Source organism: Otolemur garnettii, unplaced genomic scaffold, assembly GCF_000181295.1.
Source record: "Otolemur garnettii isolate 467f Iridium unplaced genomic scaffold, OtoGar3 scaffold00012, whole genome shotgun sequence".
Taxonomy (NCBI): Eukaryota; Metazoa; Chordata; class Mammalia; order Primates; family Galagidae; genus Otolemur; species Otolemur garnettii.
This window is the reverse complement of record NW_003852407.1, coordinates 30,017,180-30,033,343: the sequence shown is the minus strand read 5'-3', so window position 1 is coordinate 30,033,343 and position 16,164 is coordinate 30,017,180. Positions and strand designations below refer to the sequence as shown.

At 37.3% G+C, this 16,164-nt stretch overlaps 1 protein-coding gene across 1 annotated transcript in view; it reads right to left on the bottom strand.

Moving 5' to 3' along the window:
- Positions 1 to 16,164, bottom strand: part of ROCK1 (Rho associated coiled-coil containing protein kinase 1) — a 155,020-nt gene that overhangs the window by 5,613 nt on the left and 133,243 nt on the right. The window contains exons 23-30 of the mRNA XM_012802019.2: positions 14,595 to 14,701; positions 14,084 to 14,172; positions 13,326 to 13,514; positions 11,920 to 12,079; positions 2,702 to 2,772; positions 2,489 to 2,577; positions 720 to 798; positions 298 to 559 (exon numbers count right to left, since the gene is read on the bottom strand). Coding sequence (XP_012657473.1) covers positions 298 to 559; positions 720 to 798; positions 2,489 to 2,577; positions 2,702 to 2,772; positions 11,920 to 12,079; positions 13,326 to 13,514; positions 14,084 to 14,172; positions 14,595 to 14,701 — 1,046 coding nt within the window. The remainder of the gene's footprint in view (positions 1 to 297; positions 560 to 719; positions 799 to 2,488; positions 2,578 to 2,701; positions 2,773 to 11,919; positions 12,080 to 13,325; positions 13,515 to 14,083; positions 14,173 to 14,594; positions 14,702 to 16,164) is intronic.

Sequence of the window (16,164 nt, the reverse complement as noted above, 5' to 3'; positions counted from 1 at the left end):
CCTGGGCTCAAGCGATTCTCTTGCCTCAGCCTCCCAAGTAGCTGGGACTACAGGCGCCTGCCACAACGCCCGGCTATTTTTTGGTTGCAGCCATCATTGGTGTTTGGCAGGCCGGGCTGGATTTGAAGCTGCCACCTTAGGTGTATGTGGCTGGTGCCTTAGCCGATTGAGCCACAGGCGCCAAAAATATTCTTTCTTTCAACTTGTTGTAGATGATTGCACTTGAAATTATTTATTTCACACTGGGACTTGAAACTAAGTTTGTTATAACTTATAAAAATAATCATCTTTACTTACCTTTACATGGAGAAATTAAATCTTCTTTTTTATCTAAGTGATCTCTGTGGCACTTAACATGGCATCTTCGACACTCTAGGGCTGGGGGTGGCTTAAAAACATGCCAGAGAGGTTTGGCACAGGCCTCACAATTGGCAGGAAAGTGGTAGAGGGTAGGAATGAACTCATGGCCTTTGTGATTTTGGAAATTGGTTTTCTCTGCTTGTTGTACTGGTTCCATCTCTACATCTTTTCTACATTCACCTTCATTTGCATATAGTATCTGCATTCAGGAACGGTGAAAGGAATAAGATCACAAAATCTTAAATGCGTACATAAAATTTTCAAATATATAAAAGCATTGTTATATTTTACATTTACTTCAGAAAAGCACTTAGTACTTAGGTAAAAGATCACTTGAAATTATGATTTCAGATTTTTACCTGGAATATTTTAGGAATTTCTTCAGTTTCAGCTCTATACACATCTCCTTGGGTTACAGGTCGAACATGAAACAATTTACTAAAATGAAAATAGACATAGGCCATTAAGAAAACTCATATATACCAAAGGACAGACATTGTCTGAAGAGGACATAGATGACAAATAAATACAAAAAAAGATGTTCAACAACATTGATCATTAGGGAAATACAAATTAAAACTACAAAAAGTGTTACTTTACATCTATCAGATTTTTAAAATAATAACATCAAATGTGGTGAAGATTTAGAGAAACTAAATCACACGTAACACTGCTGACAGAAATATAAAATTGCAGAGCCACCCTAGAAAAGTATGATACGTCCACAACACAGAATACTCCCCAAAAGTGAAAACAAAAAAATTACAACTTGGATTGATTTCAAGGGAGTTATGCTGAGTGAAAGAAAGCTAATTGCAAAGGTTACACATTATTTGATTCCATTTATATAACATCCTTGAAGTGACAAAAGTATAGAGACAGAGAACACATATAATGTTGCCATGGAACAGGGAGGACTGGAGGAAGGAGCTGCCTGTGGCTGTAAAAGGGTAGTACAGGGAGCCTTGTGAGAGAATGGTCTGTATTTTGACTGTCATGGTGGTCATGTGAATCTCTGTATGTGAAAAATTCTTTTTTATTAGAAAGAAAGAAGTAAAATTATCATCATTTGGTGATGACATTAGTCATCCTAGGGTGTCTGCGGGGGACTGGTTTCAAGTCCCCTAAGGATACCAAAATCAATGATGTCAAGTCCCATATAAAATGGCATAGTATCTGCATATGACCTGTACACATCCTCCCATATAATTTAAACCTAGATTACTTATAATATTTAATACAATTTAAGTACTATGTAAATAGATGTTATGCAGTATGCTCTGGGGAATAATGATAAGAAAAAAGTTCATACACATTCAGCACAGAAGCAACAATCTTAGGCTTAACTACATTTTCTTTTCTTTTCTTTTTTTTTTTGTAGAGACAGTCTCACTTCATCACCCCCGGTAGAGTGCCATGGTGTCACATAGCTCATAGCAACCTCCAACTCCTGGGCTTAGGCGATTCTTGCCTCAGCCTCCCAAGTAGCTGGGATTACAGACGTCTGCCACAACGCCTGGCTATTTTTTTGTTGCAGTGTGGCCAGGGCCAGGTTTGAGCCTGCCACCCTCGGTGTATGGGGTTGGTGCCCTACCTACTGAGCCACAGGCCCACCCAGCTTAACCACATTCTTTCTTCCTTAATAGGGATAGGGTCTCTCTTTGTTACCTAGGCAGGAGTTCAGTGGTATGATCATAGCTTACTGTAACCCCAAATTCCTGGGCTGAAGGCATCCTCTTGCCTGAGCTTCCAGAAGTTGCTAGGACTACAAGTTTATACCACTGCTCTTGGCTAACTTTTTAAAATTTTTTGGGTAGAGACAGTGGTCTCATTGTGTTACCAGGCTGGTCTTGAACTGCTAGTCTTAAGTGATCCTTCCACCTTGGCCTTAAGTTCAAGAAAAACTCCTGCCTTGAGTCTAGGAGTTGGAGGTTATAGACAGCTACGATGCTGTCACTGCACTCTAACCTAGATGACAGAGTGAGATCCTGTTCAAAAAAAAGAAACAAAGGAAACCCGAAAAGTAGATAATGTTATTTAAATAACACAAAATATAAACTGTAAATCTAAAAATAATTATCAAAAGTTCACACTCAACTACCTCAAAATTAAATCAAAGGCTACTTACTCTATGTCCAATACCATAGATGGATTGGATTGTTCCTTGTCTTGTTCATCATTGTAGAACAAAATTTTTTTGCTGCTAACTACAACATACTGAAATGAGAAAAAAGAGGGAAGAGATACAGGAGCACCATTAACTTGGTTTAAAGTGATAAGCATAATATTTGCCATTTATGTTGAGATTATACTGTATTAACCTAAATGTTTAATATGGTACCTGTTTTTTCCAGCCATATCGTTTGATATTTCCTCTATTTGGTACAGAAAGCCAACCTTCAATTCTTGATTCTGGAGGAAAGAAAATGTAATAGTCTTAAAATGTAACAAGAAGAAAAACTATTACAAGTTGTCTGACAGCATGCAGCAACAGGCAATTGAACACAAATGAATAAGTGCTAAAATTTGCTCTTCCATGCTTTAATCACACAAATAAACTTTAATGGCCATACAAATATTGCAGAAAAAAATTCCAAGCCACTTTACCCATAAAAAATTAACATTTAGTACTCAATTACAAACGTATGAAGTAACAATACCCTTAAGAGCCAGGCAAGACTGGAATGGATTGCAGCTTAAATGGGATATGACAAAAAGGACTATAAATATCATTTCATATTCATATAAAAATACTTAGCGAAAAGAAAGAAAAAGAAAAGAAAAAATTATGCAGCAAGTAGAACAAATCAGAGCCATGATTTACACAAGAAAGAGCAAGCAAAAGTACTGAAGTGTCCTATTACTCACAGAAGATAAGAATAGAAGATAAATAAATAAGGAATGCAGGCAGAATCAACTAGATATAAAGAATAAGAGACAAGCATTTTATTTGTTTTCTCAGGATAACATTCTGATAAACTTTTTGGTCAAATATCCACAACAATTTTATGAAATTATCCAAATTTGGTTGGGGGGGGCACTTAATGGTAGTGGTAAGTCCAATTACAATCCTTCTCAAACTGATGGGGAATAAAGACTTTTAAGTTTGTGATACCATAATTTAAAAACAATAAAACAACACACAATTCAGCGGGTCAACTGGTAATATTTCAACTAGTTTGTGCATCCCAGATAGTCTTTGATTATTTTCATCAAGACATTTTATAATAATAATTATTTAAATGTAACTAATATTTATCAGAAATATCTGGGGATAAAGATGACTACACTAGAAATAGTTATTATTCATTAGATTGGAGACAAGAAAATTCATTCAATTTAAATGTTTTCTGTATCAATCTTACTATGCTTGAAACCAAAGACTAGAAAAGTAACTAATTTGAAAGGATGATGATATAATGTGACAGATTATACTATGGTTCAAACCATAATTTAATGGGAATACATGGTGTTCCTCCGTACACATTTTCAAAGCTATAAAGCTTAGCCATACAGTAATAGTAACAATAGGTAGTATTTACTGAACATTTATTATTTACCAAATGCTTTACACATAACATCTCATATTTAACCTATGTATAATCTCACCAATACAGGATATTTATATCCCTAGGAATGTAGGATATGTTCTACTAGGAAGAGACCAAGGATTGGCAAAGTCCACTAACTCATCCAAGGCTACTCTATCAGTATCTGTCAAAGCTCTAGGGTTGAAACTTGGGCATTCTGCAGGGTGTCCCAAAGGCTGCACATAGAATTGCCATACATAGGAAAAATGGGAAATTACACATAAGTAAGGTACCTTTATCTACAATTTCCCATTTTTCCTATGTATGGTGACTCTATGCACAACCTTTAGGACACCCTGTAATTTCTAAGCTTGTTTCTATAGTGTAACACTATTTTATGCCTGAACAAACTTTGCAGTTAAATGAACTGGGGTGATATTCACTCTATTTCTACCATGTACCTAATGTCTCCATACCTTTGCTTATGTTAATTCACTGTAGTTGTTAAAAGAGGAGGAAACAGTGAGATAATTTCAGTCCAAAACGACCCTTTTGTTCTCTCAACTTTTTTTTTCTTCTTCTTCTTTTTTTTTTTTTTGGAGACAGACAGAATCTCATTTTGTCACCCTCATAGAATGCCATGTCATCACAGCTCATAGCAACTTCCAGCTCTTGGGCTTAGGCGATTCTCTTGCCTCAGCCTCCCAAGCAGCTGGAACTACGGGCACCCGCCACAACACCCACCGGGCTATTTTTGTTGCAGTTTGGCCGGGGCTGGGCTCGAACTTGCCACCCTCAGTATATGGGGCTGGTACCCTACTCCATGAGCCACAGGCACTGTCTAACTTTTTTTTTTTTGAGACAGAGTCTCACTATGTCGCCCTCAGTAGAATACCGTGGCATCACAGCTCACAGCAACCTCAAACTCTTGGGCCTAAGTGATTCTCCTGCCTCAGTCTCCCAAGTAGCTGGGAATACAGGTACCCCCACAATGCCCAGCTATTGTTGTTGTTGTTGTTGTTACAGTTGTTTAGCTGGCCCAGGTCGGGTTTGAACCCGCCACCTTCGGTGTATGTGGCTGGCACCATAACCACTGAGCAACGGGTGCCGAGCTTCAACTTTTTTCTTAATTGCTGCTGTTTAGTTCATTAGTTATTTATTTTGTTTCCTTAGGTAGTTTGTAGTTCTTTGGTAAGTTTTGATAGAATAGGGATCCTATTCTAACACTGGCTTTATATATCCAACAGTAAGTAACACAGGGATGAGGTACTTGGTAGATACATGGATTATTTGGCAATTCTGGCCTTTTCTGAATTAGCCAATTAAAGTCATCAAATAACGACTGTAAATAATGATTACAATTTTAAAACCAGATGAACAGATTTATATTAAATAACATGCAGAAGGCTGCTTTTCATGTACTGATCACCCAAATATTTTATCTTACAGAAGCAAAAAAGTTATTGCTAGAAAATTTCCTCATTACAAGGCTGGGCGAGGTGGCTCACACCTGTAATCCTAGCACTCTGGAAGGCTAAGGCAAGTGGATTGCTTGAGCTCAGGAGTTGGAGATCCGCCTGAGCAAGAGCACAACTCTGTTTCTAAAAATAGCCCAGCATTGTGACAGGTACTTGTAGTCCCAGCTATTAGGGAGGCTGAGGCAAGAGAATCATTTGAGCTCAAGAGCATGAGTTGCTGTGAGCTATGATGCTACAGGACTCAACCAAGGATGACAAAATGAGAATCTGTCTCAAAAAAAAAAAAAATTCCCCATTAATGTGGCAGAAAATGTAGCCCTCTGTGTTAAAGTATGCTTTAGAAAACATTAAGATGAACAATAGTTAGAATAAAAAATAGTCAATATCTGAAGATACAAGGCTGCTTAATATCAATTATTTCTCATGGAAAATAAAGATATGAAAGCTTTTAAAATCTGACATTTATACAAAATGGTGTATGACAAAAACATTTATCCTTTCTGGCTCTACATTTGGGTTAAACTGCCAGTATATTTTTTTTTAAATATATTTTTGGTAAGTTGTTACACACATTATGCCATGACTTTAGGCTGTCATTTCAATGTTTCTTTACAAATTTTATATATTAAGAGCATTTTATGAATCAAATACACCCAACTTTTATATTTGCTTATATTTAATTTAAATGAAGAAATCTGGAACTCAAATAAAGGTGTTGAGGACATGTTTAGATTTTTGCCAATTTAAAACAATAATGTTCCTGTAATCCCAGAACTCTGAGAGGCCAAGGTGGGTGGATCGCCTGAGCTAGGTGGACTACCCAAGTTCACAAGCCAGGCCAGCCTGAGCTACAGCCAGACCCCATCTCTAAAAATAGCTGAACGTTGTGACGGGTGCCTATAGTCCCAGCTACTCAGGAGGCTGAGGAAAGAGAACTGCTTGAGCCCAAGAGTCTGAGGTTGCTGTGAGCTACAACACCATAGCACTCTACCAGGGGCAACAGAGCGAGACTCTGTCTCAAAAATAAAAACAAAAAATCTCCTCCGAAACAATAGTGTTATGGGAAAGAATCTTAGTTTTTCCTTCTGTTAAACTCCCCCAAAGAAACATCTGAACTAAGCTTAGTGACAACAAAAAATATTTACTAGCTTCTTCTCTGTTTCCTTACTCTTACTTTAGAGACAAGTTAATATATTCATCAGTTGTTTAAACACAAAAGACCTCTAAAACCAGGACCATTTGTGACTTAAAGGGCTGAAGGTATAGTGCTGTAAATTCCAATCTTTCACATAGCAAACCAAGAAATCACCTCCTCCAGATAAGTAAATGAAACTCATGCTAAGAACTTCTAAATTTAGATTATTAGTAATAGTATGCTACAGAAGTACAAAAACAACTTGGTTCCAAATTTTATATAGTTGTAAAGCAATCTGAATTTATAAAAAATTGGATATTATTGCAATATTAGCAATGGGTTCCTTTACTCAAATAAGAAGAGCCTAATTATAGTAAATCTGTATTCAGTATAGCTAGTTTAAACATCAAAGCTAACTTCTGAAGATCACTAGTTTACTTGGATAAACCATATACTGCTTAAGAAACAGAGGTAGAAAATCATTTTAAACATTTTCAAATCATTGGTTAGATCTGGGTGATGTCACAAACTCTCACATACTCCAATATTTAGAATTAGAAACATAACAAGAAATCTACTATTTTCAGGTTTAAGTTATATAGCCTTAATCAAGCTGGATGGAAAAAAGAAGGATACAGATGAGATGATAATTTTTTTTTGAGACAGAGCCTCAAGCCCTGGGTAGAGTGCCGTGGCATTACAGCTCACAGCAACCTCAAACTCCCGGGCTTAAGTGATTCTCTTGCCTCAGCCTCCCAAGAGGCTGGGACTACAGGCACCTGTCACAAAGCCTGGCTTTTGTTTTTTGTTTTTTTGGTTGCAGCCATCATTGTTCTTTGGTGGTCCTGGGCTGGATTTGAACCTGTCAGCTCAGGTGTACGTGGCTGGTGCCTTAGCCACTTGAGCCACAGGCACCCAGCCTGAGATGATAACTATTAACGAAGTGGTAATACCAGGTATTTTCCCTTATGTTTCATCTACTTCTACATTCTCCTTTGATATCTAGGTCAGCAGTTCCAAAAGAAGGAAAAGGAAAGAATGAGGAAAAGCCACAGTTATCACATGAAAGATTTTTATCACCTAGGCAACAGGTAACCCATAACCCTAAGTGTTATCTTTATTTATTTATTTATTCATTTTTTTAGAGACAGAGTCTCACTTTAATGCCCTTGGTAGAGTGCCATGGCATCACAGTTCACAGCAACCTTGAACTCCTGGGCTTAAGTGACTCTCTTGCCTCAGCCTCCCGAGTTGCTGGGACTATAGGCGCCCACCACAATGTCTAGCTATTTTTTTGTTGCAGTTTGGCCGGGGCTGGGTTCAAACCCACCACCCTTGGTATATGGGACAGGCACCCTACCCACTAAGCCAGCCACAGGTGCTGCCCTGTAATCTTTATATTTATACAGTATGTTAGGCTATAGCCTGCCACAGAACCAAAGGGAAGATAGACATAAAAGAATTAAGAAAATGAAAGTTACTTTAAGGACTCCATGACTGATCATTCAGAGAAGTAACCTTTTAAAAATAAGATTTTTATACAGTTTTTTTTGTTTGTTTTGTTTCATTTTTTTTGTGTGTGTGAGATAAGAGTCTCACTCTGTCTCCCTGAGTAGAGTGCCATAGTGTCCTAGCTCACAGCAATCTGAAACTCCTGGGCTCAAGTGATCCTCTTGCTTTAGTCTTCTGAGTAGCTGGGACTACAGGTGCCTGCCACAACCCTTGGGTAGCTTTTCTGTTTTTAGTAGAGACTGGGTCTTACTCTTGCTCAGGCTGCTCTCCAACTCCTGTACTCAAGCAATCCACCTGCCTTGGTCTCCCAGAGTGCTAGAATTATAGACATGAGCCACTGTGCCTGGCTTCAAAATAAGATATTTAAATTTGCAAAATTTAAAGCAGAGACTTAATTGAGTCATCACAAGATACCCACTGAAAAGATTCCAGGCAGATCTCTAGATGTGAGAGATAATTAAATCAGAATCTTTTTTTTTTGGCCGAGGCTGGGTTTGAACCCACCACTTCTAGCATATGGGGCTGGTGCCCTACTCCTCTGAGCCATGGGCACCACCTTAAATCAGAATCTTTATACTAACTGATGATGTCTAATAGAAATATTAGAAGTCACAGTATCAGTTCATCCGACTACTTAAAAAAAACCCATTAAACTAAAAATATGACCATATTTCAAAAAGCCATTATTTTAACCAAGAGTAAACTTAATCTATTCAAAGTCCTCCCTTTTTTAGTCTTTAATGAGTATCAAAATTCTTCAAAAATTCCTCCTAGATATGGATGCAAAGCCTTAACTTTGTTAGGGGCCATTTTTGAGACTTTCAATTTACTAGCAAAATATCTGACACAAAGAGAGATAAATAACACTGATAAAGATTATCCATTAATTCTGATTTCCAACATGAAAGTCAAGATTCAGCACTGTTAAGATTCTTTAAAGTTTCCAGACTGAGAACACAGGAATAGGAAAAGAGGTATCTTACTGGTCTTATTTTATAGTAATGGAGAATGGCCGTCTTTTTTTTTTTTTTCCTTTTTTACTTGGTTTAGACTTTAAAACCTTAAAAACAAAATCCCTAAAAGCACACTGATATTCTAAGTAACATACATAGAATGCAGCCAGTAGAAATATTTTTAAATCTCTTTGCTGAATGATTCCTATGTCAATTTCTTGGGACAGAATTCTGAAATGTAAATGGATTCCTACTCTAAGTCTGCCAATCAACCCATCTGACTATCATCTAAGTTTAGCCTTCCTGAATAAGCCAGGTAATAAAATCATCACCTTCTTCCTTGTTAGTGGTCCCACCAACTCATTTTTTAATTCAAGTGGTCTATATACACCAGTAACATACCAGTCTCTGAGATGTTTAACCCAATGCAAAGAAAACATTATACAAAGTTAAAGGGTAATGGGCAGAATAAAGGGGAAAAAAGCCTGGTCAAGATTTTCAATTGATACTAAATACAGTTAAAATCCCTTTAGTAGATAACCCCAGGAGTATCTTGAATTTATTCTGAGCAGCCTAACCCCATGGTGAAAGTTGAAGCTGCTTCAACTCACTATTTAGAGAAAAGTGTGGTTTTGTGAGTAGCAGCTGTTTAAAGTTTTGTGTTCCTGTGTTAAAACTACGAATATACTTCACCATCACAACCACAATAGCTGTATACAGAAGTCTATCTATTGCAGTAGCTAGCATCTCTTTGCCGAATGATTTATTGTTATTTATTATTGCAGTAGCGATAAATTTAGTCAGAGTTTGTTAAGTTTGGAGAAATAGGGTGGCGCCTGTGGCTCAAAAGGGTAGGGTATCTGGCCCATATCCCAGAGGTGGTGGGTTCAAACCCAGCCCCGGCCAAAAACTGCGAAAAAAAAAAAGTTTGGAGAAATAGGCAAAAGGAATTGGGCGATGCAGTAGGAATGAAGTGGGAATTAAACTACAGTTTTAGTTCAACAATTGAAGGAATATAGCCAAACACCTCTAAAAGTCATATTCTTATTGATGAGTAAGTCTAACTTTAGAAAGATGTTTAAATAACAGCTGAAGCTAGAAGTTCTTGTTAAATCCAAAGTGATCTTCCAGTAATGAATCATGTGTGTAATTACAAGTTTGTCAAGAGGCAGGCCGTTTCAGAGAGCCAAAAATAGGAAAATAGAAAGAATTCCTTGGCCATTAGAATACAAAATATTCCTTCCCTGTCCTATATTTCCCAGATACCTGATTTTGGACTAGTAAAGCCATCAAAGAATGAGGGCAGGGATCATATGGTATACACACAGCAGTTAAATTCATTTCTTACTTTGAGACCCACTTTTTTTTTTTTAAGTCCTCATCCTCTATGTGATAGTGGAGTCCTACTTTCTTTCTTTCCTTCTTTCTTTTTTGAGACAGGGTCTCACTTTGTCACCTTTGGTAGAATGCCACGTTGTCATAGCTCGCAGCAACTTCAAACTCTTGGGCTCAAGCAATTCTCTTGCCTCAGCCTCCCAAGTATTTGGGACTACAGGTGCCTACCACAATACCCAGCTATTTTTTTTAGAGATGAGGTCTCACTCTGGCTCAGGCTGGTCTCGAACCTGTGAGCCTTGGCCTCCCAAGTGCTGGGACCATTTTCTTGAGCAAGAACTAGATCATACATTTTTTTGAAGTGATTTATCAAGTTTCGTGTATCAAAATTCTCAAAAACAAGTAATATCTATTAAACCTTGAACTAAGAATGTATAACGTATAAGTTTTTTTTTGAGACAGAGTCTTACTATGTCACCCTCGGTAGAGTGCTGTGGTGTCACAGCTCATAGCAATCTCAAACTCTTGGGTTTAAATGATTCTCTTGCTTCAGCCTTCCAAGTAGCTGGGACTATAGGCGCCTGCCACAACACCTGGCTATTTTTTTTATTGTTGTTGCAGTTGTCATTGTTGTTTAGCAGGCTGGGGCTGGGTTCAAACATGTCTGCTTCAGTGTATGTGGCCAGTGCCCTACCCACTGAGCAATGTACGCCACCGAGCATGTATGTTTTAATAATTATGACCTATTCACTTCTTTTCTCAATTAGAGTTATAATACATGTATTTCTCATCTCTGTTAAAGTGACACAAATGTACTATAGTATCTTACACTATGATTAAGCTAAGGATAAGGCTGTCTTTATTTTTTAGCTGATTCTGTGCTGAAAGAAGACACAAAAAAGTATGAAATCCCAGCCACTCATTTCTGCCTTTATTTACCCCCTGGGCCCCAGTCCTCTCACAGCCTCTGCCTCACCCTCCAGAGTAAGCTGGGACTACAGCTGCCCGCCACAAAACCTGGCTATTTTTTGTTGTTGTTGTTGTTGTTGCAACTGTCATTGTTGTTTAGCAGGCCGGGGCTGGGTTCCAACCCACCTGCCTCCTTTTACCTTGCCTTACCCAACTCATTTTACCTATTTCTCCAAACTTAACAAAGTCTGATTAAATTTATCACTACTCCATTAGACAGATTTCAATATACAGCTGCTGCAGTTGTGATAATGAAGTATGTTCTTAGTTTCGGCACAAGAATTCATAAAACTTTAACCAGCTGCTGCTCACAAAAACACAATTTTCTCTAAATAGTGAGAGGTGTAACAGCAGCTTCGACTTTCACCATGGAGTTAGGCTGCTCAAAATGAATTCATAAACCTCTTTAGGTTTCTATTCAGGTACAATTTCTCAGGTCTACTTTAATAGCCTAAGATCGTTTATAACTGCTTTTATTCTATCAAACACACTAAGTATATAATCATCATTAGGCCTTGGCTATCAGAAACCAGAATTACTGTTTAAAATTATATAGGCAAAATGACAGAAAATCCAAGGAAAGAAATACATACTAATTTCTATGTCTCTCTGAGCAAACTTGAATGACGTAATAGAATTATTCTTACCTGGAAGGTTTCCATCAGTTTCATCAGCACTAGGAAAACTAGCAACACTTGTAGAATCCGAAAGGTCCAAAAGTTTAGCACGCAATTGCTCGATATCACTCTCTTTGCTAGCCAACTGCATCTGAAGCTCATTCCTATGCGTACATTCTTCTACCAATTGCTATTTTTGAAAAATATCAAGATAATATAAGTATTCAGGCTCAAATATTTTCCAACATGAAGCATTAACCGAACTATAAACAAGTAATTAAAATTGCTAATACCTAAAATTTCCTGCAAACTTGGTGAATGTTTACCACAACAGATTTTGATCCACTATAGAAATGTAAGTACTTTCTCAGTAATCATTACTTAAAAGTCCTTTTCTCCTTGCTTTAAAAGTTTTTGGGGACTTAAGGGACCTCCCCAAAAGTCAAAATAACAGAAAATGCTTTTCTTTCTTCAAATGAAATAGTATATTTTTATTTTTACATTTTTAATTTCAGAATCTTATGGGGATAGAAGAGTTTGGGTTAAACGAATTGGTTATATATAGTTTGAGTCAAAGTTGTAAGTGTGTCCATCACCTGGACAGTGTGTGGAAAAAGGCTAAAAGGTATAAAACTTCTCAGGATGGTAAAACTATAAATGATGGACTCAAAGATTGGATCTAAGTCTGGTTAATACCAGACCCTGGGTTCTCTATTTTGTGCTATTAAGCCGGGAAGTAACAAAAAATTATGCTTAACATTTTGATTTCAGAAACTGAGTCTTGCCTAGAAAAATAACTAATCTAGAATTTGTCACAACTTCTATCCCAATTATGTCAATATTGTAGCAGCCATATCCCAATTCCAATCTGAAACCAACAGGCAAAACCCTTGGTTGTCTCTGCCACAGTAGGGCCTGCAATCAAGCAGCTAACAATGAGTAAAAATTACTCAAGATGTAATAGGCAACAGAATGCCTTTTTAATTTTACACAAACATGGTTTATATTAGAATAACGATCCAACTATGAAAAGTATAAACTGTGTTGTTGTTTTTTTTTTTTTGAGACAGAGCCTCAAGCTGTCACCCTGGGTAGAATGCTACAGCATCACAGCTCACAGCAACCTACAACGCCTGGGCTCAAGCGATTCCCTTGCCTCAGCCTCCCAAGTAGCTGGGACTACAGGTGTCCACCACAACGCCTGGCCATTTTTTGGTTGTAGCTGTCATTGTTGTTTGGCAGGCCCGGAGTGGATTCGAACCTGCCAGCTCTGGTGTATGTGGCTGGTGCGTTAGGCGCCGAGCCTAAAATGTGTGTTTTTTAATATGAGAAAATCCAATCTAAACAAGATAGATGTTTACCTGTTACAAATAACAGGTAAACATAGTAATAACAATTTAAGAAAACAATCATACATGCACACACACAAGCCTTACCGCTTGCATCTCATTCAGTTCCTTCTGATGTTTCACTACCATCTGGTTGAATTTTTCTCTTTCTTGGTTGAGTTCCAGTTGTAGCTTTCGATTTTCCTTTTCTTTCTTTCTCAAATCTTGTGTATTAGCTTTCTTTCTATCAATTTTAAAATCTTTTCGGTTCATTATTTCTGCCAGCTTGTTAACAGCCTATGCAAATATTAAAATACTATTAGTAAAGATCTATATGGTAGCCATCCAATTTAAATCTCATTAAGAGAAAAAATGTATTTTTTTCTTCAGAATCTGAAAGCAGGACTTTTTGTGTGTCTGAAAATCAGGACAACCTAATGAAAGCTGGAATATGATAACTGGTAGCACAAGTAACTAACACTGATTTATCTTACAATTTAAAGGAAGAACCAGGAGCCTTTATTTAACTTTGCAACCCAGAAACAGTAACATATCAGAAGTAGGCTAGTCCCACTTCTGATGTTAGGCTGTAGTACTAGCAAATAAGGTTTCCATGCCTTGGCCCCTATGTCCTTACCTTGTATAACTGTACAACCTTACTAGACAAGTCATAGCTTTCTTAATTGAATTCCTATTTTACAAATTCATTTTCCATAGTTAATAGGGGAAGAATTTATATTTGTTCTAATGACAAACATGAACCTATAAATCTTGGTTTTAGGAAAATGTGCACAAACAGTAATTATTAATTTTAAAGATATGATACTCAAATACAAAAACATGGAAAAGGCTGAAAGCATGTATACCTGGGTTTTAAGAGTTCGTTCAGTATTGATATTCTTTTCATAGGCAGCTTTAAGATTACCGATCTCCTCCTCCTTCTTCAACTTATAGTCTGTCGACAAATTACATAAAATGTTATCGTACAGCTCAGGGGTGGGGAACTTGCGGCCTTCTGGATCTTTTGTAGGACTTTTTAACTGAATGGAAATTTCACAGAACAAATACTTTTAACAAAGGGATTTTTCCCTGTGATGCCTGGATTTGGTCGAGGGGCTGCACTTGAGGATCTGGAGGTCACCATGTGGCCTTCAGGCCACAGGTTCCAATTTCTCCATTCCAAATATCAATGTCCTTAATTATTTAAATTAGTATATACTACATAGTTAACTTTCAGTAACCTCATTAAAACTACTCTTAAGGCTACATTTTAATACATGGAAACAGATATTTAAAAAATCTAACACACAAGACAAAAACAGCTAAAGATTAATCACTAAATTTGTTTTAACATGATGATTCAGAATACCCACATACCTTCCTCTGCCCTCTTCATTTTCTCAGTTAGCTCTTCATTTTCTTTTCTTAATAATTCAATGTCTTTGGTTAGCATGCTGTTCGTTTCTTCAAGCTGAACAAACCACACAAAGGTTTAAACTATAGCATCATGACTATCTTTATAGTAAAAGCAATATACTTTAAAATGAAACTTTACATTTTCTACTGAGCAAGACAGGTTAAGACATTACTAAACTATAGAAAATGCCTCATTTCTAGCCAGGTGCTGTGGCAGGTGCCTGTAGTCCCAGCTACTCGGGAGGAATAAGAGAGAGAATTGCCTAAGCCCAGGAGTTGGAGGTTGCTATGAGCTGTGAAGCCATAGCACTCTACTAAGGTTTACTACTGTCTCAAAAAAAAAAGGCTTCATTTCTAGTTCAAAAAATGTGGATATAATTAAGTCCAAAATTTTAAAAACAATAGCTTCCCCAAACTATTTCAGTGTGTGTGTGTATACAGAAGTATATATATATATACACATACACACATATATGATATTAATAAAAAGGGGGAAAGAACTTGGCTGGACAATAGGAAATTTGTATTTAGTTCCAGCTCTGCAATTAGTCTACTATATCACTCAAGCAAGTCATAATCTTCTTGGGCCTCAGTTTCTTCATCTGAATAATGATGCTGCAAATGACAATAAAATATTTATTGATTGCTTTTAGTGATATATTTATTAATCATCCTATCTATATTTTTTCATTTAATCCTCATAACAATCATGTGGAATAGATAGTATTACTTTTGTTATACCTGAACAATCTAAAGCTTAGAGAAGTTAAAGTGACTTGCTAAGACAATAAAACTTCTTAGAGCCAACACTAGGATTTGAACCTGAGCCTGTCTATACCAGAGCACTTGATGGTGGCATATGTATATTTATACATATACACATATATGTATATATACACCTCATCTGGCAGTCATCTGGAGTATTTGATTTCTTCTAATGGATTTGTAGATTATTCAAAGAATTTCTCATCCCAAAATAGTTGCTCTGAATTTCACGGAATTCTGGCCCATAGGATCAGTTGCAATGCATGAATTTAAGCTAAGCATTTCTTCACATAAAATATAACTAATAAGATTTATAGCCAGAAAGGAAAAAAGCTCAATATATTGAATAAGAATTTTTTTTTTTGAGACAGAGTCTCACTATTTTGCCCTTGGTACTGTGGCATCACAGCTCACAGCAACCTCAAACTCTTGGGTTTAAGCAATTCTCTTGCCTCAGCCTCCCAAATAGCTAGCTGGGGCCACAGGCACCTGTCATAATGCCAGGATATATTTTTGTTGTTGTTGTAGTTGTCACTGTTGTTTTAGCTGGCCCGGGCCAAGTTCGAACCCTCCAGCTTAGGTGTAGGAGGCTGGCACTGTAACCACAGTGCAACTGGTGCCGAGCCTGAATAAGAATTTTAATCAGGCTCAGCGCCTGTGGCTCAAGTGGCTAAGGTGCCAGCCACATACATCTAAGGTGGCAGGCTCGAATCCAGCCCGGGCCCGCCAAACAACAACGACAGCTGCAACCAAAACATAGCTGGGC